Source organism: Vigna unguiculata, chromosome 3 (genome assembly GCF_037176805.1).
Source record: "Vigna unguiculata cultivar grain cowpea cultivar isolate G323 ecotype 2 chromosome 3, ASM3717680v1, whole genome shotgun sequence".
Classification (NCBI taxonomy): Eukaryota; Viridiplantae; Streptophyta; class Magnoliopsida; order Fabales; family Fabaceae; genus Vigna; species Vigna unguiculata.
The window spans coordinates 48,005,284-48,019,758 of NC_140794.1; the positions used below are offsets into that span (position 1 = coordinate 48,005,284).

At 33.4% G+C, this 14,475-nt stretch overlaps 1 protein-coding gene across 2 annotated transcripts; it reads left to right on the plus strand.

The window, feature by feature from the left end:
* Nucleotides 1–1,320: 1,320 nt before the first annotated feature.
* On the plus strand, nt 1,321–9,340 carry LOC114177983 (tubby-like F-box protein 2). 2 transcript variants are annotated; one of them, XM_028063620.2, is made up of 5 exons: nt 1,321–1,473; nt 7,141–7,516; nt 7,594–7,681; nt 8,157–8,286; nt 8,381–9,340. In XM_028063620.2, exons 2-5 carry the CDS (start codon nt 7,163–7,165, stop codon nt 9,051–9,053), a joined length of 1,245 nt encoding a protein of 414 aa, XP_027919421.1. In that variant the 5' UTR covers nt 1,321–1,473; nt 7,141–7,162; the 3' UTR covers nt 9,054–9,340. The 2 variants fall into 2 exon arrangements, with proteins under 2 accessions (XP_027919421.1, XP_027919419.1); XM_028063618.2 differs by lacking the exon at nt 1,321–1,473 and adding an exon at nt 1,519–1,795.
* Nucleotides 9,341–14,475: the final 5,135 nt, after the last annotated feature.

The following is a 14,475-nucleotide window of genomic DNA, read 5'->3' on the forward strand; positions in this document are numbered from 1 at the left end:
TAATATTAGTTCATCACATAGAGAAATGAGATGAAATACCAATACTAAGAAAAAAATATAACAAAAATGTAATCCTAATCCAAACAAAATCACAAGTAATTTTTATGTTGGATTTAGATATATCTTTAATAGAATATCTAGGGATATGTAGGTTGGGTTCGATAGGGTTTGTACAAATCTAGTACCCAACCCATTAAAAATATCAAGTTGGGTTTCTACAAATTCTTTGTGTTAAGCCCAATCCACTATTTTCCACTTTTAAATTTGATTAATTGGGTTAAGATTTTGTTAAAAGTTATAATTTTTAATTATCAGTATGATTAAAATATAACACCATCATTAAGAAAATTAATTTAATATTTCAAGTAATCTAATAAGTCACAATTTTGTCTAAAAGACACGAAAATGAAAAACCTACTATTTCTTCTCAAGTTATTAATACTAAACTTGTCACCCGACCTATATAAGAGTGAGTTAGATACATATATAAAAATGAGTTAGATACAATTGACTTAATAATAAATGAAACCCAACTCAATAATTAATAGTTATACAAAAATTAAACGGAACTATAATATCAATACTTTTAATAGTTATATATATGTTAATTAGTATTTTTAGTCCATATATTTGTAAGAATAATTTTTTTTTTATATTTATTTTGAATCAATCTTTCTTTAAATCAACTTTAACACCAACAAATCAGAATTAACATCCATCTAAAAGATTTAAAAAAAAATAGGTTCACATTAAATAAAGAATAAATAAAAAAAACATTAAATCATAAATATAGGAGAAAAAAAAATATGTTGAGTCTTACATCTAATAATCTAATAATTGTACATAATAATATATTGGCATATATCTTACTATTATAATAATAAGTTATTATTATTATTATTATTATTATTAGAATGTTACAAATTATAATTATAATTCTACTAATTTAAAATTTTTATTACACATATCAAAATTCACAACATGATTTATTTTATATTTAAAATGATATTATCACGATTTGAACCTTAGATAATTTGGTTAAGGAATATAAGTTGCAAGATTGATTGGTACACAATTTCTATTTTTATGTGATTTTAGTTTATACATTCTATAAAATTTACAACTAGTTTCTATTTATTTATTTATTATTATTATTATATGTTATTTATTGTAAATTTTAGTTATATAAATATTTACTTTGTATAGCACATGAGTTTATTATTATTCTCTAGCAATAGTCAGAAAAAGGCCACGTGTAGGGAGTCACACTTTATGAACAGTGGAGATTCCTGCACTAGATTTCATCCAATAAATAAATCATGCTTCACTTTTTCTACTAAAAATAATTTTAAAAAAATGGTGGAAAGATAATGTGCATCCGTTTCAAACCACACGTTTTTGCGATCTTATTTTGGACCCCCGGTGGCGGTAGCGGTGGCCGGTGATTGATAGTGGCGTTGGAGTATAACATGGGTAATACTCCTTTCTCCTTTTACTTTCTCTACAAAATCAGAGAACACTGTTCTTTCCTTCTTCATATCGGTTAATCGTGTTTCTCTGTTTTTACTGTTTCTGGATCCGTATTCTAGAAGCTTTCTTCTTTTCTCTCACACTTTTGCTCGCGACCTTCTGAACTCTCTCTACCATTGATAGGAATTTTCATGCTTTTCTTTTTGGATCAATGCTCTCTCTTCGTTTTTATTATTATTTTTGGTATGAAAATAGATTCTCGTCTATTAAGTTGATTTCAACGACAGAACGTGTTACATTTTGTAAGGACTGCAGAGTTGATGAGGTTTTTTTTTTGACACTGCAACATTTTTTGTTTTGTTTGTATTACCTTGTCAGTAGTAAAAGCACAAATCGTTATGATATTATTAAATTATTTTGATTATGACCCAATATTAGTTAATTTTGGGGATGGCTTGTTTCTAGTTGTTGTCTTGAAGTTGCAAGCATTGAATATATAGCCATGTCTACGTGCTGTGTATGTATGTTATGTAGGAGTGAGATGATTATTTATTTAGGTAAACTACTCGGTCCTTATTTGTATAACCTTCTGTATAAATACTTTTAGGAGAAGGGAATATGAACTTAAGAGCGCATTTAGTTTCTCTTCAAGTTAAAATTAACTAGTGTACCTTAGCTTCTGGAGAAAGTTAAACGCATAAGTTGATCTTAGCTTTTTTTACATGCTTATGAAGAAGTTTATCTAAACAGGACCTTTATTTAGCACTCGTTGATACTGTAAGATCGACTGTAGTAAATTAAAATAAAAAACTTATCTTGACTTTGATAAGTTTCTCTGGCAAACTTTGTGAATCTAAAATGTACTTACACCAAAGCATAAGTATGTACAAATTGTGATTGTTTCTTTATCAGCTTTTGGCTTTTTACTTCTTGTTAGTAACAACTATAGTGGAATTGTTAGTATGTGCCGGTGTGTCATTGTTTCAATTGTTCTTTTCAGCCCAGTCAACAATTGTATGTTTTGTCTCAAGTATTGCTGTATCGTCTGTTTGTTCTATCTTTCGGAGAGTTTATCCATATGACCAAAATTTTGTCTTTACCATGTTTTAGTATCATCATCTGTACTTGGTGTTTGAGTCTACTCACTGTCTATTTTGTTCTCTAGCTGTTTCGTGACTGATTTCTGTTAAGATCAATTAATATGTTATGTTGTTAAGCCTTGTATATAGTCATATATCCTTGCTATGGTTGCATAACAGTTTATGAGAGTATATTTGTGAGATTACATATTTGAAGTTTGTTGTAACTCATCGAGAGAGTATTTTGTAACACTTTGAGAGAAATTGAGAGAGTATTTTGTAACTCTGAGAGAGAACTTGTTCTTGTTGATAGTGTGGCTTTGTTGTGGATGTAGATTGGTGTTGGTTAACACTCTTATTGAACCATGTTCTATCTTGTGCGTGCTTTGTTTCTTTGTTTCTTGAAGTTCTTGATTGGTGAGCTTTACCATTGTATTGACTTGTTTCACATCAAATTTGTTGAAAAGTGGTGACAAAGGTGTTGCCTTACCTGTGAGATGCCATGTTGATCATTGCTTTTAAGTACAATATCAACATATACTACTAGATAGATATACTCAACACTTGTGTGATGGTAAAATATTGAATGATCTGCCTCATTCCGATAGCAAATTGTTGAACAACAATGCTAAATTTGTCAAACCAAGCCCTAGGAGACTGCCTGAGGCCATATAAAGTTTTGTGAAGACAATATACCAATCCAAAAGACTCCTCCTAAGCAACAAAACCAGGAGGTTGCTCTATATAGATTTCTTCTCACAAATCACCATTAAAAAAACATTTTTGACATCTGGTAGATAAAGAGGCCAAGGTGGAAGAGCAACCATTGTTATGAATAAGTTAACACAGACCATCTTTGCAACTGAAAAAAAAGTGTCACCATAAAATTTGTAAACATATACCACCTCTTTGGCCAACCACTAACCTCAATGATGATGGTGAACAACGATGGTTAACAAGGCAATAGCAACAAGAGCTTTGATACAAACTTGAAATATGGTACGAAAATAAAGAATTATTTTATTGATATCAATCACACAAATTACACTCTCATCATCTCTATTTGTAATAACCAAAATCTTTGAAAAAGGTAATACAAATATGTTGAAATAAATAGAAAGGTTTTGAAGATATTTTTCCATAATTACTATGGAGATATTAAAATAATTTTTTATCCTAATAATCTATTATTTACAACATAGAGGTGATGCAAAGTTTGTGATTGTCATGAAGGGTATGAGGAAAAATGACTTGTATTCCTTGGAGGGTACTATATTCACTGGTTTAGTGTTTGTTGGTGAGAAAAATTGTTAAGAATTGAATTATAGCACAAAAGGTTAGTTCATATGGTGAAAGAGGTTTGGTTGAATTACAAAAGCAGGTGTTATTTGCTGATAAAACACTTGAGAAGTTGAAGTGTTGTCAATACCACGTTTGTGCTAAAGCCTATAAGGTCAAATTCAATACAACACAACAAAGAACAAAAGAGACTTTGGATTATGTTCACGATGATCTCTGAGTACCATAAAGAACTCTGTCACAGTCTTGGACAAGGTATTTCCTATAAAGAGTAATGATTACTAAAGGAAATTATGAATCTATTTTTAGAAGACCAAGGATATAGCTTTTGAGCATTTCAAGATCTAGATGCGACTAATGGAGAATGAGACGGGGAGAAGAGTAAAGAGATTTAGAACAATAATTATAGTCTTGAGTTTTGTTTAGAGGTATTCAATAACTTCTGTAAATAGAATGGTATAACATGACATAGAACTATGGTTGGAATTGCTCAACAAAATGCCCTAATAGACAGATTTGATAGGACCATTTTGAAGAGTGAGATGTATGTTGCATAGTGCAGAGTATCTTTTGGGTTGAAGCAATTGCGATTGTTGCCTATTTGATCAATCAACTACTCTGGAGAGAAAGACTACTGTGGAAATCTGGTTAGTTCATTCTCCTAACCTTAAAAATTTGAGAATCTTAGGTAAGATAAGCTGATAGTAGGAGCTGGTAAATGCATGTTTTTAGAATATCATGAAGGGGTGAGGGCATACAAAGCATGGTGTCTTGAACTGAGATTCAAGAAGTGTATGATCAACTATCATGTTATTTTCAATGAGATTGTGATCGCTTATAAATCAAAGGTTTTTGAGTTTGTTGACAGTCGAGATGCTGAGAAAAAGAAATCTATCTTTGATTGAGGTAGTGCCAAGAGCTTTCTCTGATTTTCTTTTGACAGACCATGATGAGTTTGGAGAAGATCTTACTAAAGAGCACCAAGTTGATGATGGTTAAAGTGTAGCACAAGGAAGGACAAGGAGAGTCATCAAACCACCAGAAAAGTATGAATATGCAAATTTAATTGTATTTTCTCTTGTGGTAGCCAGTGAGGTATTTTGTAAGATGAACCCGATTGCTTTAAATTTGCTTTAGCAAGCCAGGAGAAGAAGGAATATTGAACAACATGAATGAAGAGATGAAGACACATCATGATAATCATACTTGTAGGTTGATAAGGAGACTTGTTGGTGCAAAGATTGATCAGTTGTAAATGGATTTTTAAAAATAAATGATGAAATTTTAGGAATTGACCAGGGAAGGTTTAAGGGAAGATTGATTGCTAGAGATTTTACTCAAAGGAAGGGGATTCATTATAATGACGTGTTCTCCCCCATAGTAAAGCATAAATCCAAGTAGATACTCATATTTGCCGAGTTTGATTTTGAATTGGAGCAAAAGGGTGTCAAGACTGCCTTCTTGTACGGAAATCTTTAGGAAACCATTTTTATGAAGCAACCATAAGGGTTTGAGGTGAATGGTAAGTGTGTTTATTACTCAGATGGTTTCATGTGAAACAAGTTTGATAAGTGTGTTTATTTCAAACTCTTACCTGACAATCACTCACTGTAATATTGTTGCTCTATGTTGATGATATTTTTTAATAGAAAGCAGTAGTAAGTCTGAAGTTGAGAAGGTGAAGATTGAGTTGAATAGTAAATAATAAAGTAGGTCTTTGGGATTGAGATCATGGGAGACAAAAAGAAGCTATTATACCTGGCTTGGAGATCCACCTTAAGATTGTCTTTGATAAGTTTGGAATGACAAACTTGAAAACTGTTTCTTCACCTTTAACTTAGCATTTGAAGCTAAGTTGTAAACAATATCCTAAGACAGATGAAGAGTGTGGTTATTTAGATACAATTCATATGCAATCTATGGTGTATGCAATTATTGCACTTGACTTGATACTGCTTATGTTATGAGTATTATGAGCAAATTTATTTCAAATCTTGGGTAGGAAAACTGACAGACTCTTAAGTTGATTAAGTTATGAGGCACTTGAAGGGGGTCTCATGGCAGAGTTCAGTTTGTGGTGGAGCTAGAGTTACTGTTAGATCAATTGCTTTGGTACACATTTTAGACTCAAATTATGTTGGATGTCTAGATACTAGGATATCTCTCGCAGGTTATGTTTTCATTACTTATGGCTATTAGTTGGAAGACAAGTTATAGAAGGTGTGGTTTTGTCTACTACTGAAGTTGAGAATATGGCCATATCAAAGTTGTGAAGGAAGCTTGTGGCTCAAGGGTTTTGTTGAAGAGCTGAGAATGCACGACCAAATTGTCATAGTGCATTGTGATGACAGTTATCAAAGAACCAAGTTTGTCATGACTGGCACTAAGTTGCATTTTGTAAGAGAGGAGATTGCCAAAGAATTTGTGAAGGTGAATAATATTTCAACAAACTATAGTCCCTTTGATACGATTACAGAAATGCTTCCAAACTTTAAGTTCTACCATTAGTTGGGTATGGTTGGGGATTAAGTATTGTTCTGGGCTTGTACATGTTCCCTGTCTAGTGTTAGAGAAGCTTGTTCATGAACCAAGGTGGAGATTTGTTGTTTTTGGCTCGGTCAACAAGATGTATTGACTATCTCTAGCATTGTCATATCACCTATCTATTCTATCAACTGCAGAGTTTTTCTTTAGGACCAAAGCTTTAGTCTGTATTGTGTTTCAGTATCCTCATCTATACTTGGTGTTTGAGTTGCTCAGTGTCTGTTTGTTCTCCAGCTGTTATGTAACTGATTTCATTTACAAATCAGTTAGTATGCTATGTTGTTAAGGCTTGTATATAGTCTTTTATCCTTGCTATGGTTACATAACAGTGCATGCAAGTGTGTTTGTGAAATTACGTACCTGATATTTTCTGTAACTCATTGGGAAGTCTCCTTAACTCTTATGAGAGATAATTTGTTCTTGTTGATAGTTTGGTTTTTTTGTGGATGTAGAATGGAGTTTGTTAACACTTTAATCGAACCATGTTATATCTTGTGTGTGCTCTATTTCCTGGTTCTATTCTTGTTCGTAGAAATTCTTGGTTTCTTCATTGTTACGATCTGGGCTTTCTTTATTTGTGAGCATTCCCTTAGAACTGGCTTGTTTCACATCAGTTTCTTTATCAGTCTTTGGCTTTCCTATTCTTGTTGGTATAAGAACACTTCAGTGGAATATATTAAAGCATGTTAGAATGGAATGTAGAAGCATTTTAATTTTGTTTGGATTGTTGTGGTTTTGTGCTGTGAAGAGGATTGGTAAGCCGTGAGAACATGTTGTTGAGAAGCATAGTCCGTGAACTCAAGGAGATGAGAGATGGAATAGGAAGCACATCTAAGCGAAGTGCAGAAAGCAAGCTTCGGCTCAGTCGAACAAAGTCACATATTGCTCCAGATGTTCTTGCAACTACATTTGAATTTATTCAACAGGGACAATGGGCAAATCTTCCACAAGAATTGCTTTTTGACATAATCCAGAGGGTTGAAGAGAGTGAAACATCTTGGCCTGACCGAGCTGTTGTTGTCTTCTGTGCTTCTGTATGTAAATCTTGGAGGTCGATTACAAAAGAGATTGTCAAGACTCCTGAACAATGTGGAAGGATCACATTTCCTATTTCATTGAAGCAGGTAATAAATCCGTCACCCTAATTCTTCCCTACTCTCTTACGTTTCTTATGTTCTTTTCCTTTTGTGTGTATGGATAGCCTGGTCCACGTGATTCTCCAATACAATGCTTTATAAGGAGGAACAAAGAAAGTTCTACATATCTCTTGTACTTTGGTCTGGTACCATGTAAGTTATTTCATTGCTGAAACCTTCCATCCTTTTCTAAAATGAACGGATATCATATTTCTCAACTTTAAATTGATCTTTAAAAGATTGGCATTAGTGTCTATGGATGTTAAACTTCAAGAGTTATTTTATAAATATTTTATTGTCATTTACTTTGTAGGTGTCCGCATCATTTTGTGTCTTTATATTTCCTTTGTGAAATTAGCCACTTGGTATCAGCATAATTGTTAACATTAATATAGTGTGTGGCAGAATGCACCTTGCTCGGATATAAAATCTTACCTATATATATAACTTAAATGGTGCTTGATTAAGATAGAAATGAACTTTAAACCTTTTGATGCAGTCAAAGCCAAAATTTTGCTTTGTTTTCATCCTTTCATGATCTGTTTGTTGATCCGTCTCACTGAAGTTTGATGGAGAACGAGTTATTGGTATTCTATTTGAGAAGCTTGTTTTGGCTTTAATTGTACAGCAGAGAATGACAATAACAAGTTGTTATTAGCGGCCAAAAGGATAAGAAGGGCAACAGGCACTGATTTTATCATATCCTTGGCCACAGATGATTTTTCTCGAGCCAGCAATAAATATGTTGGTAAACTGAGGCAAGCTTTTGGTCGATAGAAACCTTACCTTCTTTTCAATTTTCTCCTTGCTTCTTATGATCTTCTCTAATATTTGATGTTGTACTTTTGGCAGGTCCAATTTTTTGGGTACCAAGTTCACCATATATGACAGCCAACCTCCCCATGATGCTGCAATTCAACAAAATTGTCAATCTAGTAGAAGATTTCATTCTAAGCAGGTGTCACCAAGAGTTCCAGCTTGTAGCTATCTTGTTAGCACAGTTTCCTACGAGCTGAACGTCCTTTGCACTAGAGGGCCGAGAAGAATGCATTGTGTCATGAACTCTATTCCCGTCTCAGCAATTCAGGAAGGGGGCAACGCCCCAACTCCGACTTCTTTCCCTCAAATATTTGATGAACCTTTTTCTCCATCACCAGCAGCGAAAGAAAAAGTTCCAGTCCCCGATTTAAACTCTGCAAGCTTATCAGAGCCACTAATATCGACCCAAGTTTCAACTGAGCAATTAGAACTGAAAAACAAGGCTCCACGATGGCATGAGCAGCTACAGTGCTGGTGCCTAAATTTCAAGGGCCGTGTGTCTGTGGCTTCTGTTAAAAACTTTCAGCTTGTAGCTGCTGTTGATCCATCTCATAACGTTTCTGCTGAGGAGCAAGACAAGGTAATCCTGCAATTTGGAAAGATTGGAAAAGACATATTCACCATGGATTACCGTTATCCGCTCTCTACCTTCCAAGCCTTTGCCATCTGCTTGAGTAGCTTTGACACTAAACCAGCCTGTGAATGAGATTCATCACTTCAACTTGATCATCATCTGCTGAGTTGTTGATTGTCAATCATGGTGGCATGCAGCTGAAATTTAGCTGTTCAGCCTGTGGTAACCTTCCCTTGGATCGGTTGTTGATTCTGGAATTTGTTCAATTTGTTATCTCCTGGTCGCCTAAAATGAAATTGTATGAAGTTTAACGATTTGTGTAATATATGGTCGGGGTATTCCTCCCTCACAAATGTTTTGATTTGTTTAAAGAGCTTAATGGCCATGCCTTATTAATATAAACAACATTACACTATCAATCAATCGATCCGAAATTTGCACGAGAATGAATTTTGAGGTAGTTATTATAAAATATCAATAAATCTGTCCTATTTGGTTATTTAAGATTAGATAACCATGTAAATCTTTTTTTGATGAGTGTACAACTTATTTTCTTGTGTAAATACTGAAATTTTCAGTTGTTAACATTCTTTGCAGGTGTTTATAACGTTGAACAACTCTTTAGCAAGAGCTGAATATCATTACTTATTAACACTCTCAGAGGTGAGTTGCGTGTACTTCATATCTTCGTTTAGCGAGAGCTAAACATCTTTCTCTAAGTGCTCTCGTTCAGGTGAATAACAATTGAACCATTAGTAGACTCGAATTCAGTTCTGTTTGAGTTCAACTTGGCATTGTGATTCAGATTCATGATAAAAAATACGGGTTTGGGTCAACTTGTTACCACACTAAACCTGGCCAATAAGGGTCTGAAACTCACCCCCAAAAGAATCCATGTGATCATGGCATAATGATTATTTTAACTTTTCTATGATTTATTAACTTAAAGAAAAATTAAATATTGAAAAATATACAGGTTTAATTCTGATGGTCGAAAAACGTTTTTTATCCAGCCAAATACTAGCCTACATCTTGTTTCTTTTACTATCTTTTAAATGGTCCTATTAATAAAATAAACTATTGTTACTTCTCATTTGCCACAAGTACATAAAATCACTTGTAACCCCTTTATTTCTCCTTGAGATAAAGAAGGCAATTATTCTTTTTTCTATAAGTCATTTCCAGTCTTTCCAAGTATCTTGTAATTGCCACTTCTAAATACAACAAAAGAGTTGTCTAATTCTAAATTCAAGTTGTCTAAGATACAAACTTTCAATAGAGTGTATATACAAAAATAGAATTAGTTATTGAGAAATTAAAGAACATTTTCTTTATTTATCATTTCATAAATGTTCTAAGATCTAGTATTTATGAACTTGAAGTAGAGTTGCATGCAAAACACATTAATATTTCACTTAGAATTATTAGTTGATGTTGTAAGTGACATTACTTGTACAGTTTCAGAAAATAAATAATAAGTCACTGTCAAATAATCATGTTTAGATTACTATGTTCTTAATTATAAAAAATCATATTCCAACAACTTTTTACTTAGTAATAGACGTTTGATTGGAACATTAGTATCATAGTACACCCTTAATTACTTTGAAATCATTAGATATGGCTTTAAAGATAATATTTTAAATGTTAATAATTTTACTATACACGATTTATTGATTGAGGTGAGGTAAAATTTTGAAATGTTTTCAGTTTATTGTAAAATGTTAATAATTAAAATATGAATAATAATGATATTAAATATTTATAATTAAGATTTCCAAAAGATTTCAAATGAATAATCAATTATTCTTCACATTGTTTTCGAACGATCTAGAATTCCTCCACACTTTTAGTTTTGCACGTCTCTAATCTTTTCTCCATATTTTATTTTTCTCTACTTTTTCCTTACGCTTGAGCATATTGACTAGGCTGCCAAAAATGACCAATCTTCAATATTTTCTTCAATTTTAGTTTAAACATTGAGCTTAGCACGTCTTTATTAGGCTACCAACAACCTATTTTCTTCTTTCCCCCTTTTAAGCGTGTTTACCTAGTTCAACATAAATCCTTCAATTTACTAAATGTTCACTAAAGTTTTCATGAGTCTTTCAAGTCCAATATAAATTGTAGAATATATTGCATTGGAATCTTTGGAATTTGGCCATAAAGATCATTGTTTGACAAGTCTAAGCTATTTTAGTTTGACCCTTATGCCTCATCAAAGTGGTCCATTGTGGTACAAATAAAGCTTAAGAGAAGAAAAAGATTGTCCTATTTTATGATTTAAAACACACGTCTCAGTTAACTAGCAATACTTCAAATAACCTGCAAAGAAAAGCCATCAAGTTATAAACCCCACAACTACAAGTCAACATTCAATTTTATTATTTGGGCCTAAACACATTTCTCTTTCCCTGCCTACAAAAGGTGTATGTCATGCATCAAAATAATTAGTTTTAAAATCAATCATAAATCCATTGACCACGCCTCAAGGAAAAATAATCCAAACAGAAAAGGTCAAGATAGAAGAGACAAGCACATTGTCATGAGATTTTGATTTAGTAAAAGTCATTAGAATCCTGGAAAGAATAAGACAAGTTGTCTGTAGATTATATTCTATGACAGTGGAACATGAACCAATACTAGATAATAGTGCCAATTTCATCATAGTTTCCCGATGAAAAGTAAGTAAAAATGATTATGAGCGGGAAAATTTTTCACACAATGCACATCATTTTGTTAATAAATATAGAACTCTTGAAGCTGATCTTAGTTTCAGATTGTGCATAATTTCTCACTGTATTAGAAACTAAAAAAGGTGTACACAATACATAGTTTATACAATACTACGTAAAATTGATAACTAATAGAAATTAATTGATTGTGAAACAGACAAACTACAACTAACCGATACAAACCACAAGGAAAATATCTAGTAATATCTCCCCATCAAGTTGGGCGATGAATGTCACAAAGTCCCAGCGGACGTGTGATGAAGTGCCTTGGAGAAGGCGTTAGCGAGTTAAGTTGAAGAAGAAACAGGAAGAAAATGAATTAAACCTTGTTAAATCTTCTCACAATTAACATTACAATCAATCTCAATATGTTTATTGTGCTCATGACACACAGGGTTATGAGTTAGGTGAATGGCAGATTGATTATCACAATTATACAGCGGGATTCTACAAACATAAAGATCGTGAAAGAGATAACGTAACCATTGAATATCACAAAATTGGCTACAGCCCGATACTCAGCTTCAAAGGAGGAATGTGAAACAGTATATTGCTTCTTGGTTTCCAAGATCAATGACGAGCCAACAAGACTGGCTAAAGCCCGATACTCAACTTCAGAGTAGAGATGTCAAATAGTAGATTGTTTCTTGAATTTCCAAGAGATAAGTGACAAGCCAAGAAACACACAAAAACCAGTGATAGAGCGTCAATTATCTAAGCAACAAGCCCAATCAAAATCGCCAAAAGTTGAAAGTCTGAGCTCTAAGGAAGGAAAGGGATCCTTTTAAGTAGCAAAGAACACTAAGTGCAACCTCGTAATGAGGATCAAGAAGATTGGACATGAGTTGACTAAGCCCCTGGACAAAATAAGCAATGTTTGGTCGAGTGATAGAAAGATACAAAATGTTTGCCATCTAACGGTTTGTATCTCTAGCTGCATCAGAAAAAGGTTGTCCTTGAGTAGCTTGAAGTTTGATAGAAGGATTATAAGGTGTATGCGCATATTTAGAACCAAGCAACCCACTGTCATTAAGGATTTCTAGAGTTTACTTGCGTTGATTCATGCGAATTCCAGATTTGGATCTTGCATTTTCAAGATCGAGAACGTATCTTAAGGAATCAAGGTCTTTGATTTTAAATTTGGTGTCTAAGACATGCTTAACATAGGTGATTTCAACCAAATCATTTCCAGCTAAAACAATATCATCCATGTAAATTAGTAAGCAGTTAACAAACTAAGATTTTACAAACAAGGCCTGATCAACAAAAGATTGTTTGTAATTGAGAGACAAAAGAATGTTGGATAACATGCTATGCCATTGTCTACTAATTTGCTTGAGGCTATAAAGAGACTTAAGCAACCGACAGACTTTAGAAGTACCAAGGATCGTAAACTGAGAGGAGGAAGCATATAAACCTCCTCATGAAGTTCTCCATGAAGAAAAACGTTATTTACATCTAGTTGCTCCAAAAACCAACCCTTAATATGGCAAGAATAATTATGAATGTAGTGATTTTAGCAATAGAAAAGGTGTCAAAGTAATCTACACCCTCTAATTATGTGTAACCCTTGGCTACTAACTGAGCTTTACCTCTCAACAGTGACATGGACATGATATTTAACCTTGCAGATCCCCTTGCAATCAATAGGACTCTTACCTTTGGGAAGATCAACAAGAGACCATGTTTGATTTTGCTGCAAAGCATGTAACTTAACATTCATAGCCTTTTGCCAAAAATCCATTTTTGAGGCTTGCGAAAAAGATGTGGGTTCAGAAATAGTATTGATAGAAAAAAAAAATTACAAGTATTACAACAATTATAATCGAGAAGATAAGACAAAGGATATACACAAGTTCCGCAGGATTCCTGAAACACCTAGAAGCAACCACAAAATGACAGTGAAAATCTGCTAGATAGAAAGGCTCGCGCCGAAGTCTAGTGGATTATCCAAGAGGTTGACTTTGTAGAGATTGATTTGGGAATGTGGATGGATTTGAAATGTGGTCATTGGCTACCGTGGAAGAAGTTTATGCAGGAATGGTGACAACGAGAATATGTTGTGATGCAGTTGGGGTGGATATATTGAAAAGTAAAGGAAGCTGATTTGGAGAAGTACCAATTTGTGGGGGAATAGACACAGTCAATGGAAACACATTTTCATAAACAATGGCATTTCTTGAAAGAAGGATTTCATGAGATTGGAGATCATACAAGACATATTCTTTAGTACCTTTCCTATATCCTAAAAAAACAATTTTACGTGCGCTAGGCTAAAATTTTGTTCAGAGATGGAAGCGTACTAGCACAAGCTAAGCAACCAAAAACCTTTAGATGAATCATGCAAGGTGGTTGGGCATAGAACAATTCATAAGGTCATTTGAAATTCAACAATGGAGTAGGCGGTCTATTAATAATGTCAATAGCTTGTTGTACATCAAAATGCCAAAACATTTAAGGCAAATGGGTCTAGTACGAAAAGGCTCTAGCTATATTTAAAATATGTTGGTGCTTGTGTTCAACAATGTCGTTCTGTTGAGGTGTCTCAACACCTGTTCTCTGATAAATTTTTCCTCTTGAATAAAAATATAAAAAAATCAGATAATAAAAACTCTACTCCGTTGTAACTTCGAAAACATTTCAATTTAGTATTGAGTTGTGTTTCAATCAAGGAAATAAAGTGAGTCAAATGTGTCCTGGTTTCAAACTTATGTCTCATGAGTTTGGTCCATGTAAAACGATATAGTTATCAGCTAAACTAAAAATATTTATGTCCGGATATAGAAGGTACTAAATATGCCAAATATCTCCATGAAGAA

What these genes read in the sequence shown, in the direction of transcription:
- LOC114177983 (XM_028063618.2), top strand. An exon ending in TTCCTATTTCATTGAAGCAG is followed by an intron (nt 7,517 to 7,593) that starts GTAATAAATCCG and finishes GTGTATGGATAG; the next exon opens with CCTGGTCCACGTGATTCTCC. An exon ending in AAATATGTTGGTAAACTGAG is followed by an intron (nt 8,287 to 8,380) that starts GCAAGCTTTTGG and finishes TACTTTTGGCAG; the next exon opens with GTCCAATTTTTTGGGTACCA.